The 15,313-nt window shown below is 44.5% G+C and overlaps 1 protein-coding gene across 1 annotated transcript in view; it reads left to right on the top strand.

The window, feature by feature from the left end:
* MYO1F (myosin IF) overlaps nucleotides 1-15,313 on the top strand; it is a 363,040-nt gene that overhangs the window by 261,325 nt on the left and 86,402 nt on the right. Inside the window, exon 21 of the mRNA XM_069741645.1 lies at nucleotides 7,811-7,980. Within this exon, the coding sequence (XP_069597746.1) occupies nucleotides 7,811-7,980 (170 nt within the window). The remainder of the gene's footprint in view (nucleotides 1-7,810; nucleotides 7,981-15,313) is intronic.

The raw sequence follows: 15,313 nt of genomic DNA, 5'->3' as shown, positions 1-15,313 counted from the left end.
CACCGTGACATCCCCTTTGATAGCCGACCGGACCCGTTACCAAGTACCCCGCTGCCCTGCAGAGCGCTCCAACAGCATACAGTGGGGCAAAAAAGTATTTAGTCAGTCAGCAATAGTGCAAGTTCCACCACTTAAAAAGATGAGAGGCGTCTGTAATTTACATCATAGGTAGACCTCAACTATGGGAGACAAACTGAGAAAAAAAATCCAGAAAATCACATTGTCTGTTTTTTTATCATTTTTTTTTGCATATTATGGTGGAAAATAAGTATTTGGTCAGAAACAAACAATCAAGATTTATGGCTCTCACAGACCTGTAACTTCTTCTTTAAGAGTCTCCTCTTTCCTCCAAACATTACCTGTAGTAATGGCACCTGTTTAAACTTGTTATCAGTATAAAAAGACACCTGTGCACATCCTCAAACAGTCTGACTCCAAACTCCACTATGGTGAAGACCAAAGAGCTGTCAAAGGACACCAGAAACAAAATTGTAGCCCTGCACCAGGCTGGGAAGACTGAATCTGCAATAGCCAACCAGCTTGGAGTGAAGAAATCAACAGTGGGAGCAATAATTAGAAAATGGAAGACATACAAGACCACTGATAATCTCCCTCGATCTGGGGCTCCACACAAAATCCCACCCCGTGGGGTCAGAATGATCACAAGAACGGTGAGCAAAAAACCCAGAACCACGCGGGGGGACCTAGTGAATGAACTGCAGAGAGCTGGGACCAATGTAACAAGGCCTACCATAAGTAACACACTACGCCACCATGGACTCAGATCCTGCAGTGCCAGACGTGTCCCACTGCTTAAGCCAGTACATGTCCGGGCCCGTCTGAAGTTTGCTAGAGAGCATTTGGATGATCCAGATGAGTTTTGGGAGAATGTCCTATGGTCTGATGAAACCAAACTGGAACTGTTTGGTAGAAACACAACTTGTCGTGTTTGGAGGAAAAAGAATACTGAGTTGCATCCATCAAACACCATACCTACTGTAAAGCATGGTGGTGGAAACATCATGCTTTGGGGCTGTTTCTCTGCAAAGGGGCCAGGATGACTGATCCGGGTACATGAAAGAATGAATGGGGCCATGTATCGTGAGATTTTGAGTGCAAACCTCCTTCCATCAGCAAGGGCATTGAAGAAGAAACGTGGCTGGGTCTTTCAACATGACAATGATCCAAAGCACACCGCCAGGGCAACGAAGGAGTGGCTTCGTAAGAAGCATTTCAAGGTCCTGGAGTGGCCTAGCCAGTCTCCAGATCTCAACCCTATAGAAAACCTTTGGAGGGAGTTGAAAGTCCGTGTTGCCAAGCGAAAAGCCAAAAACATCACTGCTCTAGAGGAGATCTGCATGGAGGAATGGGCCAACATACCAACAACAGTGTGTGGCAACCTTGTGAAGACTTACAGAAAACGTTTGACCTCTGTCATTGCCAACAAAGGATATATTACAAAGTATTGAGATGAAATTTTGTTTCTGACCAAATACTTATTTTCAACCATAATATGCAAATAAAATGTTAAAAAAACAGACAATGTGATTTTCTGGATTTTTTTTTCTCAGTTTGTCTCCCATAGTTGAGGTCTACCTATGATGTAAATTACAGACGCCTCTCATCTTTTTAAGTGGTGGAACTTGCACTATTGCTGACTGACTAAATACTTTTTTGCCCCACTGTATATGCAAATCTCTGGCACCAGAAAATCCTTACAGTCTGCAGTGCGCATTGTGAGTATTCAGAGGTCAGCAGTCACATAGAATGGCTGCAGACGCATCACAAACCTGGACAGCCCCTTTAATGCTCATAACATAAATAAAAATATGAGAATTAGTCAGTATCACAAATAGCATTTACACCCAGGTACCTGATAGATGATATAACCTAAAAAGAATTTTCCGTGGCCAAAACGGAAAAAAGTCCCTAAGGCCTAACATATAAACCGATAGATACTCATAAGAGCACCAAATGGGTCCCAATGTAACTAATATTAAACAGCATAAATGTGAACCCTATGCTGTTAAAAATATATATAAGTAGTGGAACCCTGAATAATACAAAGGGGTTATTTGAGATCAAAAAATAAACTTTATTAAATATAAATAGTACGTAGGTGGGACAATAACAAGCAAAAGGTAAACTGTGAAAAAACAGCTAAAAGATTGCCACTATCAACAAGATGACAAAATGGATAGGGACAATAAAAGGAGAAAAGAAAAAACATACATGCCCCAATGGGCACAGCGGCACATAGGATCCCAAAGTAGCAGCCAGGTAAATACAAATGTAAGCCTATTTAGTATGAAAAGCTAGGTATATGCTTACTTGCAGTAAGTAAGAAAGCTCAGTATCATAATAGTAGTAAATAACAGAAGCTCTTCTTTTGTAGGCGATTGCTAAGAATGGCTCAGTGGAGATAGTATCGCCGTGCTTAAGGTTAAATAGATAAAGGAGTCAATGCTCCAAGCTGCATACAGGAATCCCCAGCAGACTGGATTAAGAGGGACCAAGTATCAGTATAATACTGAGTGACTGGTGCTATCCAGTTAAGGTGATTACCCGATGCAGCCCAGCATAGGCGGTAATGTCCGAGGGGAGAGACCTAGTTCTAGGTCTTACTATCTTGCCTTTATAGATCATACCTTTTAGCGGATCCTAGTATCATTGGGACCCATTTGGTGCTCTTATGAGTATCTATCGGTTTATATACCTGATAGATGATGTTGTCTCTGGGGTAGTTCTCTTTCTTTTCTTCATCTAGTCCAGGCGCCATGATGAGTTTTCACATCCACAGCTCATCTCTGCAGACTTCCATCTTCTCTGGTCTTCTGCAGCACATCCCACACGATACCCTTAAAAACAGCAGTGTCATTATAATAAATAAAAATATCTACCCTAAGCTGAGCCCCTGAATAACTGCCCCTCACTATATTCCCTGCACAATATGACCCCCACACTGTCCCTATTATGGTACATGCCCTCCAGACTGCCCTCTCCTTTCCATATTGGGCCCCCTCTTTACACTGTATCCCCCTATAGGGCCCAGTCTCGATACTGTGCCCCTTATCACACTCCCCCCTCCTTGACTATCCCTTCCTCGCTTTGCCCTTACACTGTCCTCCCATGCTCCCCCCCACACACACCCTACTCAGTCTTAATTCTGTGCTCACTCACACTTTTCTCCTCCCACACTGTTTCCTTTCACTATTCCCCTCAATAGTCTCCTGATACATTTCCCCTTCCCTCCTAGTACATTTACCCTCTCATTTTCCATACTGCCTCCTCACACATACCCCTGACTCCCTATAGTGTCCGCACCCATCTCATCATCTTCGCTTCTCATACTGTGTCCACACCCATTCATCATACTGTGTCTGCACCCACTGTGCCTCTTTGTTATCCAAATTTGTGTCCTCAAATCTTCCCCATTACACTAAATGTCCCCCAGCCCCTTTACAGTAAATCTCACCCACAAAGTAAATCACTCCCAGCCCCGTTACACTAAATCTCACCCATACAGAAAAATACTACCCCACACAGTAAATCTTCCCCAGCCCCGTTACACTAAATCTCCCCCATACACAGTAAATCTCCCCCACACACAGTAAATCTCCCCCAGTCCCATTACAGTAAATCTCACCCAAACAGTAAATATCACCATACACAGTAAATCTCCCCATCACCCCCAACCCCATTACACTAAATCTCCCCTCCACACACAGTAAATCTCCCCCAGTCTCTGTTACACTAAATATCCCCCACTCAGTAAATACCCCACACAGGAAATCCCCCCCAACCCATTACATTAAATCTCCCCCACACAGTAAATCACCCCAAGCCCTGTTACACTAAATCGCCCCTACACAGTAAATATCCCACACACAGGAAATAAACCCCACGTAGGACATAACCCCCACCCCCGTTACACTAAGTCTCCCCCACACAGGAAATACCCCCTATATAGAAAATACCCCCCTCCCCACAGACAGTAAATCTCCCCCAGCCCAGTTACACTAAATCTCCCCATGCAGTAAATACCTCTATACCATAAATACCCACACACAGAGTATATACCCCACACACTGAGTATATGCCCCCATACAGAGTATCTGCCCTCTCACACACAGAGTGTATACCACCCCACAGAGTATATACTCCCACACTCAGTAAATACCCCACACACACAGTAAATACCCCCTCACAGAGTATATATCCCCCATACAGTTAATACCCCACACACAGTAAATACCCCCTCAGAGTATATACCCCACACACATGCGCAGTAATTACCCCCTCACAGAGTAGATACCCACACACAGTAAATACCCCCCACACACAGTAAATACTCCATCACAGAGTATATATTCCCCGAACGCACAGTAAATACCCTCTCACAGAGTATATACCCCCACACACAGTAAATACCCCCCTCACAGAGTATATACCCCACACACACAGTAAATACCGCAATGCCCAGAGTATATACCTACTGTGAGGCAGTGACTCTTGTTACAGCTAGGGGGCGCTGTTTGGGCTCCCCAGAATGCGCATGGAGGCGTAGTGAGGCCATGAGGGGGTATTGCAGTTGCAGGTGTAGCTGTGATTGCAATGGTGAAGCAGTGACCGATGTCACAGGTAGGAGTCACTGTTTGTTCTCCCAGGTTGTGCATGGAGATGTAGGAAGTCCATAGGTGTGCATGGCAGTCATGGGCGTAGCGGTGACTGCAATGCAGGTTAAATGTAAAAATAAATAAGGTTAGTCTTGGACATAATGTTTGTCCAAGACAGATTTAGGGAAAACCTGCTCTGGGTTTTGTGTTATGAAACTGACTGCAGTATGTTATTGCTGCAGTCCGTTTCATTTCTGGTCCGGGTTTTCCATGTGGCAGGAAGCCACAGACTTGTTTGTTAAGAGTAAGAGATATGGGTGTGTCAGGTTCAGAGTCAGTGTCTGGCTGGTGTTTGGAGGAGGACAGAGCAAGAGGCTCTGCAGAGCTTTATCGGTGTGTGGTGACACAGGACAGAGCCAAGCAGCCAGGGGAGCTGAGACGCCTGGCATCCACAGCTAACACAGCGCTGCCGTCACCCACGGAAACTGGTCAGAGGAGGTCCAGCGTGTTTAGAGTTGTGAGTAAAAGCTGTGTGAGTAAAGAGATTGATACAGCAGTGAAGGACACCCACGGGAAATAGTCAGAGGAGGACTGGCGTGTGTAGTGTCTGCAACATATGAAGCTGTGTGTGTAAGAGACTTGGTCACGACCTGCAGTCTCCCCACGGAAACTGGGCAAAGAGAAGTCCGGTGTGTGTAGGGACTGTGACCTGGAAGAGGCTGTGTATTATATAGTGCAATGTTTATGTGAACTAAACATGAATTCTATGCAATTGTGAGAAATGGACTGTGTGAAGTAACACATTAAAGGAGCGTTTTGTGTTTGAACTTTGTGGGTCACTGCCTCTTCACCGCGTATTGGTGCTACCGCAGCACTACACTACACACACAGTAAAACCCCCCTCACAAAGTATATACACCCATACAGTAAATACCCTCACGGAGTATAAACCCCCACACACAGTAAATACCCACACACAGAGTAAATACCCCCCTCACAGAGTATATACCCCTCACACACACAGTAAATACCCCTTCAGAGTATATACCCCCACACACAGTAAATACCTTCACACACAGAGTTTATACCCCCACACACACAATAAATACCCACAAATAAATACACAGTAAATGCCCACGTCACAGAGTATATACCCCCCACACAAAGAAAATCTTCCCCTTCTCCCCGTTACATTTAATCTTCGGTGTCTTCAGCTCCAGTGTGGAGCACTTACCACCAATGCTATTCAAGTGACGTCAGTAGCGTAATCACATGACCTGATCAAGCTGCTGACATTGCTCTGACCACCAAGCTTCAATTGTACTCGCGCCTGAATACCACAAGTACAATTGATCACTGGACTCTAGGAGCCGGCACGTTGCATGTTCTGGGAACCAGCTGTCAGCTTGACAGACTGCTCAGAAGACAGTCGACTCCCTGTCTGGGGGCGGCAGAATGCAGCCTCCAGAGGGAGACACTTCGGACCGCCGCATCAGGCGGCTCGACTGCACCCCCTGCTGGCTGCATCCGGGCATGTGCCCCAGTTTACCCCTCCAGATACGCCTCTGTAAGAATAATGTTAACTTATTACTACACTGCTTTTATGAGTTGTCTCATTCTCTTGCTGGAGCGCTAACCTATATATATAAATGTCTAAGGGGTACTTCCGTCTGTCTGTCTGTCTGTCTGCAACTTCCGTAACGGAAATCCCGCGTCGCTAATTGGTCTCGCTAGCTGCCTGTCTTGGCAGCCACGACCAATCAGTGACGGCCACAGTCCGATTAGTCCCTCCCTACTCCCCTGCAGTCAGTGCCCGGCGTCCGCATACTCCCCTCCAGTCACCGCTCACACAGGGTTAATGCCAGCGGTAACGGACCGTGTTATGGAACGGGTAATGCACTCTGTTAGCGCTGCTATTAACCCTGTGTGTCCCCAACATTTTACTATTGATGCTGCCTGTGCAGCACCAATAGTAAAAAGATGTGAGCCCTCGCGGGCAGGGTCCTCCCTCCTTATGTACTCGTGTGCCTTGTTATCTGCTCATGTTTAATGTATTTGTCTATATTTGCCCCGTATTCACATGTAAAGCGCCATGGAATAAATGGCGCTATAAAAATGTATAATAATAATAATAATAAATGTAATGTTAAAAGTAATAAAAAAACAAAAAACCTGCTATTCTCACCTTCCGTAGTCCGCCGAGGCGCGCGCGGCTGCCGCCATCTTCTGTTCCCAGAGATGCATTGTGAAATTACCCAGAAGATTTAGCGGTCTCGCGAGACCGCTAAGTCATCTGGGTAATTTCGCAATGCATCCTGGGAACGGAAGATGGCGGCAGCCGCGCGCACGTCGCCAGAGCTTCGCTGGATCCCGGCGGGTGAGTATATAACTATCTTTTATTTTAATAATTTTTTTAACAGGGATATGGTGCCCACACTGCTATATACTACGTGGGCTGTGTTATATACCGCGTGGCTGCTATATACTACCTGGCCAGTGTTAGAAACTATGTGGGCTGTGTTATGTACTGCGTGGGCTGTGCTATATGTTACGTGGCCAGTATTATATACTGCGTGACATGTGTTATATACTACGTCGCCTGTGTTATATACTGCGTGGCTGTTATGTACTGCGTGGGCTGTGTTATATAGTACGTGGGCTGTGTTACATACTGTTTGGGCTGTGTTATATACTGAGTGGCCACTGTTATATATTGCGTGCCCTGTATTAACGCATCGGGTATTCTACAATATGTATGTATATAGCAGCCACATAGTATATACCACAGCCCATGTAGTATTTGTCTGCTATATACTCGTACTACATGGCTCCTATATACTACGTGGCCTGTTCTATATACTATGTGGCTGCTATATACATACTGTACATATTCTAGAACACCCGATGCATTAGAATCGGGCCACCATCAGGTCTGAGAGACCTATTTATTAAATGCATTGTTCCAGATTAGAAAAACTGCCTGCCTTCAGCAAAAAAAAATCGTACTACCCCATTTAAAACTTGTGCCTGGTATTGCAGCTCTATTCCATTTAATTGAAGGAAGTATTGAAATACATTGTATAAATGTTTTGTCTTTCGCTTCATTTTTAGCAGTAAATGATGACTAATTATAAGTCACTGTATGTAAAATAAATAACAAAATCCTTTCCATTTACCTTTTCTTATTACTGTAGCCTCCAACATTTTGTATGGATTTAAAGAACGACGTAGAAATAGCATTAATCGCAACTTTGTTGGTGACTACCTGGGTATGGAAGATAAACCTGAGCTCCGACAGTTCATGGCAAAGCGAGAACGGATAGACTTTGCTGACTCTATCAATAAATATGACAGACGGTTCAAGGTATGGATGCCAATGCCAAAAGTATGATCCAGTTGCCATGTGTGTAAAGTAGATAGTTTATTATTTAGTCTATTAAAGGAAATGTGGATTTAATACCAACCTTTTTCAATATCAGCAGAAATAGAGGGGGCTACAAGGCAGAACCTCTGTTACCTATTGGCATTGGATGCAGCAAATAGCTCTAAAAATTATTGGATAGTTATTAGCATCATGTAGTTATTTACATACAGCAATACAGTTCTGTGATTTCCAAAATATACTTTAATTCCATATTTTTACTTTTGCTTCCATAATATACTTTTACTTCTTAATTTAGAAATTTCAGTTTAATATATATTTATATATATATATATTGGAAGGCGGCTGCCGGATGCATAGTGGATGGAAGATTTGTATGACAGAGGTGCATGTCCTCTGTGATATATACCTGGAGTAATGCTCTAGTACACATAGTAGTAAGAGGGGTTAATCAAGCCATGACAGGTTGGGAGAGACGGCTGATGACCATATCTCCACCTCAGGGTGTGGTTCACATTGTAAAATGAGGTCTGTTTGTCTCACAGGAGTCAGTGTGTGTGGAGGTTTGCAGATCTCCATGGCTGTGTACCTGTGTACCTTTGCTAAAGGACTAGGAAGCTGGACTTTAACTCAAGCGGGTGGACCCGCACTATTGTATGGACTTGTTAGGCCTCTTTCACACTTCTGTCTTTCTTTTTCCATCACAATGTGTCGTTTTGTGAAAAAAATGGATCCAGCAAATGTTTCTGCTGGATCCATTTTTTTCTCATAGACTTGTATTAGCGACGGATTGTGACGGATAGCCTTCCGTTTCATCCGTCGTGCACTAGATCTGTCATAAAATCGCTGTCCGTCGGGCGGAGACAACGCACATAGAAACATTTTTTGTGCACGTCGGAAAATCGCATGGAAATCGCTACAGATCGCATGGAAAAATACGGATCTAGTGCATCTGTTTTTACAATCTGCACAGGATCCGTCTTTTCAACATTTTGACAGATTGTGACTGATCGTAAAAAAACGGAAGGGTGAAAGAGGCCTTACTTTATGTTTCACTTTGTGCCAGACAAAGGCTGTGTTTGAGTTTTCCTTTTATGCGGTGTGTGAGGACTAAAATAAACCAGCCATACTTTTACATAGAAATAGTTCCTGTGATAACTCATTTCGCTCCCAAGTGAGTAGCATTATTACATTACAAGTGCTGGCAATGTTCCCAGGGAACACCACTACTGCATGTTTTGGGTTAAGGTGGCTATTAGCCATGGAGCCACATCAGACAACATGGAGGACCTGATTAAACACCTGGTGCAAGCCTAGCAGCAGTAACAGCAACAGCTGCAGCGGCAGCACCAGCAACAGTTTCAACAGCAGCACCAACAACAGCAACAGCAGATTGAATTATTCACAGAGGCAGTTTGTGGCAGATCAGCAGCTCCAACTCCAAGGTCAGCTGATGATTTTTCTGTATAGAAGGTGGTGAGGAGAGCCTTGCAGAAAATGACCCCAGTTGACGACATAGAGGCCCTTTTAACAGTTTTTAAAAGAGTTGCCGAAAGCGATAAACTCCTGCCAGAGCAGTGGGTGGAAATCCTGGTGTCATACTTAATGGGGGAGCCAGGTAGGAGCGGTCCTTTCTCAGGAGAAATAAGGAGAGGAGCATCCTGCTCTCTACCTGAGCAGGAAACTGTCAGCATATGAGAAAAATTATTCCATTGTAGAAAATGAGTGCTTGGCCATAAAGTGGGTGGTGGACACATTGCGATACTATCTCTTAGGGTGAAAATTTAATAAGGTAGATAAGGGAGAAAAAGGGGAAAATGCTCATGTTACCTGCTGGTTTCCAGCACTGAAGGATTTCCACTTCCATGTGAAACATACAGCTGGGGAGTTACATGGTAATGCTACTGCCCCACATCCGATCACTGGCTCGCTTTTCTTACCTGCATCTCAAAAACATTTCTAGAATTCGCGCTTTTCTTACTTTCGACTCTGCAAAAACTCTTACTGTTTCACTTATTCATTCTCGTCTGGACTATTGTAACTCTCTACTAATCGGCCTCCCTCTTACCAAACTTTCCCCGCTCCAATCTGTCCTGAATGCTGCTGCCAGGATCATATTCCTCACCAACCGTTACAACAATGCCTCTACCCTGTGCCAGTCATTACACTGGCTACCCATCCACTCCAGAATCCAGTACAAAACTACTACCCTCATCCACAAAGCACTCCATGGCTCAGCACCACCCTACATCTCCTCTCTGGTCTCAGTCTACCACCCTACCCGTGCCCTCCGCTCCGCTAATGACCTCAGGTTAGCATCCTCAATAATCAGAACCTCCCATTTCCGGCTCCAAGACTTTACACGTGCTGCGCCGATTCTTTGGAATGCACTACCTAGGTTAATACGATTAATCCCCAATCCCCACAGTTTTAAGCGTACCCTAAAAACTCATTTGTTCAGATTGGCCTACCGCCTCAATGTATTAACCTAACGATCCCTGTGTGGCCTATATTAAAAAAAAAAAAGAACAATCCTCGCATCATGTTCTCATTCACTTTATGCAGTTAATAGCCCTCTGTGTCTGTACTGCTACATACTTAGGCAGTTAACTGGTTCATGCAGCTTTACATGAACACCCGAGCCTTACACTATGGCCGGTCCGAATAACTAAAGCAATTGTTACCATCCACCTCTCGTGTCTCCCCTTTTCTTCATAGTTTGTAAGCTTGCGAGCAGGGCCCTCATTCCTCCTGGTATCTGTTTTGAACTGTATTTCTGTTATGCTGTAATGTCTATTGTCTGTACAAGTCCCCTCTATAATTTGTAAAGCGCTGCGGAATATGTTGGCGCTATATAAATAAAAATTATTATTATTATGTCTAGTGGTAGAAGGTGCCAAGCTCTATGGCTTTAGGCAGAGGGGGATGTATGTAGAGTGGCTGCCGGACACATTGTGGATGGAAGATATGTATACTAGAGGTGCATGTCCTCTGTGATATAAACCTAGAGTAATGCTGGTACACATTGTACTAAGAGGGGTTAATCAGCCATAACAAGTTGATTGGAAGCAGCTGAAGAGTTGGGAGAGACTGCTCGAGGTACTGAGTTCCATTCGAGGTACTGAGTCTCATGAGGTCAGTGTGGTCCAGGATCTATTGCTCCCAATTATTATAGGCCAGGACTTTGTGTTGTTTTGGCACTTGTGGGGGAGGGAGAAAGACCTTGACTGCTCAGATAAAAGATGGGTTGTCCCCTAAAGAAGTCTCACCACAGCCAGTCTGATGGGTTTCCCTTTTAAGTAATGGTGGGGTATGAGGGGATAATATCGCCTGAGGCAAACATTCCTGAGATAGAGGTGACCGGAGAAAATTTGGGGTCTCTCCAACATAGGGACCTAAGTGTAAAAGAAGCATTCAATAATGTAACCGTTGTAAACAGCGTTTGAGGCAGGGGCTGACACCAAATTTCCTTATTTTTTGATGAGTGGGGACTTATTGTATCGGGTTACTAAGGTCAGGGAGGAAATAGTGGAGCAATTGTTGGTACCATGACCTTATAGATGGAGGGTGTTGAACATGGCCCATTCACATGTCTTGCGTGGCCATCTGTGTGTCGATAAAACATGAGAACAGGTCATGTGAAGGTTCTATTGGTTCAGATGTCACTAAGAAATACTAAGGTATTGCAAGTCCTATCCCACCTGGCAGTTAACCACTCCCACCTCTCACTTCCGAATTCCCCTTGCGCCGCTACCCATCATAGAGGTGCCGTTTAAGCAAATTGCTATGGATTTGGTCGGCCTCCTTGGTAAATCTTCTTGTGGGCATCAATATATATTGGTTGTCCTTGACTATGCTACCCAGAAGCAGTTTTCCTAGGAAACTCCGGGTCAAAAAGTATAGCCTGTGAATTGGTCCACATCTATGCCTGGACAGGACTACCAAGGGAGATCCAAACCAACCATGGAACCCCTTCCCCCTTTTATGAGTAAGGTGATGAGGGAACTGTGTAAGGTCTTGCAAATTACACAACTGAAAATGTCAGTTTACCATGCCCAGACAGATGACCTTGTGGAAAGGTTCAATAAAACCTTAAAGAGTATGCTTAAGGTTATAGAAAAGGACAGTCGAGACTGGAACTTGCCCCTCCCATATCTATTCTCTACCAGGGAGGTTCCACAGGCTTCTATCTGATTCTCTCTGTTTGAACTCCTGTATGGCCAACATCTGTGGGATCTCCATGATATAACAAAGGAAACCTGGGAAACCGAGGTCACGCCCAATCAGTGCATCATCGAGCATATCACCTAGATGCAGGAGAGGGTTGCTAAGGTAATGCCCATTATAAAGGAACACCTCTTCCAGGCACAAGAGGCTCAATCCGGGTTCTACAACAAGTGTTGTGAATTCTGTGGCTGAATTCACTCCTGTGGTCACAAGTGGTACTGCAGCTTCTGAGCTTCCTCCCTCAGGTGTTCTGGTGAGCTCGTTAACTGCTTCATTACTTAACTCCGCCTGATGCTGCTATCCTTGCTCCTTGTCAATGTTTCAGTGTTGGATCTGAGCTTCTCCTGATTGTTCCTGTGACCTGCTGCTCTGTATAGCTAAGTGCTTTTTGCTTTTTTGTTGCTTTTTTTCTGTCCAGCTTGTCTTTTGTTTTGCTGGAAGCTCTGAGACGCAAAGGGTGTACCGCCGTGCCGTTAGTTCGGCACGGTGGGTTTTTTTACCCCCTTTGCGTGGTTTTGCTTTAGGGTTTTTTGTAGACTGCAAAGTTCGCTTTACTGTCCTCGCTCTGTCCTAGAATATCGGGCCCCACTTTGCTGAATCTATTTCATCCCTACGTTTTGTCTTTTCGTCTTACTCACAGTCATTATATGTGGGGGGCTGCCTTTTCCTTTGGGGAATTTCTCTGGGGCAAGTCAGGCCTATTTTTCTATCTTCAGGCTAGCTAGTTTCTTAGGCTGTGCCGAGTTGCCTAGGTAGTTGTTAGGCGCAATCCACAGCCGCTTTTAGTTGTGTTTAGGATAGGATCAGGTGTGCGGTCTACAGAGTTTCCACGTCTCAGAGCTCGTTCTTGTATTTTTGGGAATTTGTCAGATCACTGTGTGCGCTCTGATCGCTAAGCACACTGTGTTTCTGGATTGCCTTCATAACACCTGTCATTAGCAAACATAACAGTACAAGGAGCCAAACTAATGATTCTCAATAGAGGGAAAGAAAAAGTTCTGACATCATTTTTTTTTTTTTTCTGCTCTGTGTTCACTTTTTTTTTTTTCCCCTAGACATTTGGGTGATTCTGGACACAGGTGTGGACATGGATATTCAGGGTCTGTGCTCTTCAATGGATAATCTCGTTATAAATGTACAAAAAATTCAAGATACTATTGATCAGAAATCTATGTTAGAACCAAGAATTCCTATTCCTGATTTGTTTTTTGGAGATAGAACTAAGTTTCTAAGTTTCAAAAATAATTGTAAGCTATTTCTGGCCTTGAAACCTCATTCTTCTGGTAATCCTATTCAACAGGTTTTGATTATTATTTCTTTTTTGCGCGGCGACCCTCAAGACTGGGCATTTTCTCTTGCGCCAGGAGACCCTGCATTGAGTAGTGTCGATGCGTTTTTCCTGGCGCTCGGATTGCTGTACGATGAGCCTAATTCAGTGGATCAGGCTGAGAAAAATTTGCTGGCTTTGTGCCAGGGTCAGGATGATATAGAAGTATATTGTCAGAAATTTAGGAAATGGTCAGTACTCACTCAGTGGAATGAATCTGCGCTGGCAGCTTTGTTCAGAAAGGGTCTCTCTGAGGCTCTTAAGGATGTCATGGTGGGATTTCCTATGCCTGCTGGTTTGAATGAGTCTTTGTCTTTGGCCATTCAGATCGGTCGACGCTTGCGCGAGCGTAAATCTGTGCACCATTTGGCGGTACTGCCTGAGGTTAAACCTGAGCCTATGCAGTGCGATAGGACTATGACTAGAGTTGAACGGCAGGAATACAGACGTCTGAATGGTCTGTGTTTCTACTGTGGTGATTCCACTCATGCTATTTCTGATTGTCCTAAGCGCACTAAGCGGTCCGCTAGGTCTGCCGTCATTGGTACTGTACAGTCCAAATTCCTTCTGTCCATTACCTTGATATGCTCTTTGTCGTCGTTTTCTGTCATGGCGTTTGTGGATTCGGGCGCTGCCCTGAATCTGATGGATTTGGATTATGCTAAACGTTGTGGGTTTTTCTTGGAGCCTTTGCGGTGTCCTATTCCATTGAGAGGAATTGATGCTACACCTTTGGCCAAGAATAAACCTCAATACTGGACCCAGCTGACCATGTGCATGGCTCCTGCACATCAGGAAGTTATTCGCTTTCTGGTGTTGCATAATCTGCATGATGTGGTCGTGTTGGGGTTGCCATGGCTACAAACCCATAATCCAGTATTGGATTGGAATTCCATGTCGGTATCCAGCTGGGGTTGTCAGGGGGTACATGGTGATGTTCCATTTTTGTCGATTTCGTCATCCACCCCTTCTGAGGTCCCAGAGTTCTTGTCTGATTATCAGGATGTATTTGAAGAGCCCAAGTCCGATGCTCTACCTCCGCATAGGGATTGTGATTGTGCTATCAATTTGATTCCTGGTAGTAAATTCCCTAAAGGTCGATTATTTAATTTATCCGTGCCCGAACACGCCGCTATGCGCAGTTATGTGAAGGAATCCCTGGAGAAGGGACATATTCGCCCATCGTCATCACCACTGGGAGCAGGGTTCTTCTTTGTAGCCAAGAAGGATGGTTCGCTGAGACCGTGTATTGATTACCGCCTTCTTAATAAGATCACTGTTAAATTTCAGTATCCCTTGCCATTGTTATCTGACTTGTTTGCTCGGATTAAGGGGGCTAGTTGGTTCACTAAGATAGATCTTCGTGGTGCGTATAATCTGGTGAGAATCAGGCAAGGAGATGAATGGAAAACTGCATTCAATACGCCCGAGGGTCATTTTGAGTATCTAGTGATGCCGTTCGGACTTGCCAATGCTCCATCTGTGTTTCAGTCTTTTATGCATGACATCTTCCGTGAGTATCTGGATAAATTCCTGATTGTTTACTTGGATGACATTTTGATCTTCTCAGATGATTGGGAGTCTCATGTGAAGCAGGTCAGAATGGTTTTTCAGGTCCTGCGTGCTAACTCTTTGTTTGTGAAGGGATCAAAGTGTCTCTTCGGTGTGCAGAAAGTTTCATTTTTGGGGTTCATCTTTACCCCTTCTACTATCGAGATGGATCCAGTTAAGGTCCAAGCCATCCAGGATTGGATTCAGCCG

This window comes from Ranitomeya imitator, chromosome 1 (assembly GCF_032444005.1).
Source record: "Ranitomeya imitator isolate aRanImi1 chromosome 1, aRanImi1.pri, whole genome shotgun sequence".
NCBI classification, from domain to species: domain Eukaryota; kingdom Metazoa; phylum Chordata; class Amphibia; order Anura; family Dendrobatidae; genus Ranitomeya; species Ranitomeya imitator.
Note: the sequence above shows the minus strand (reverse complement) of the source record. Positions and strands in the feature narration are given on the sequence as shown.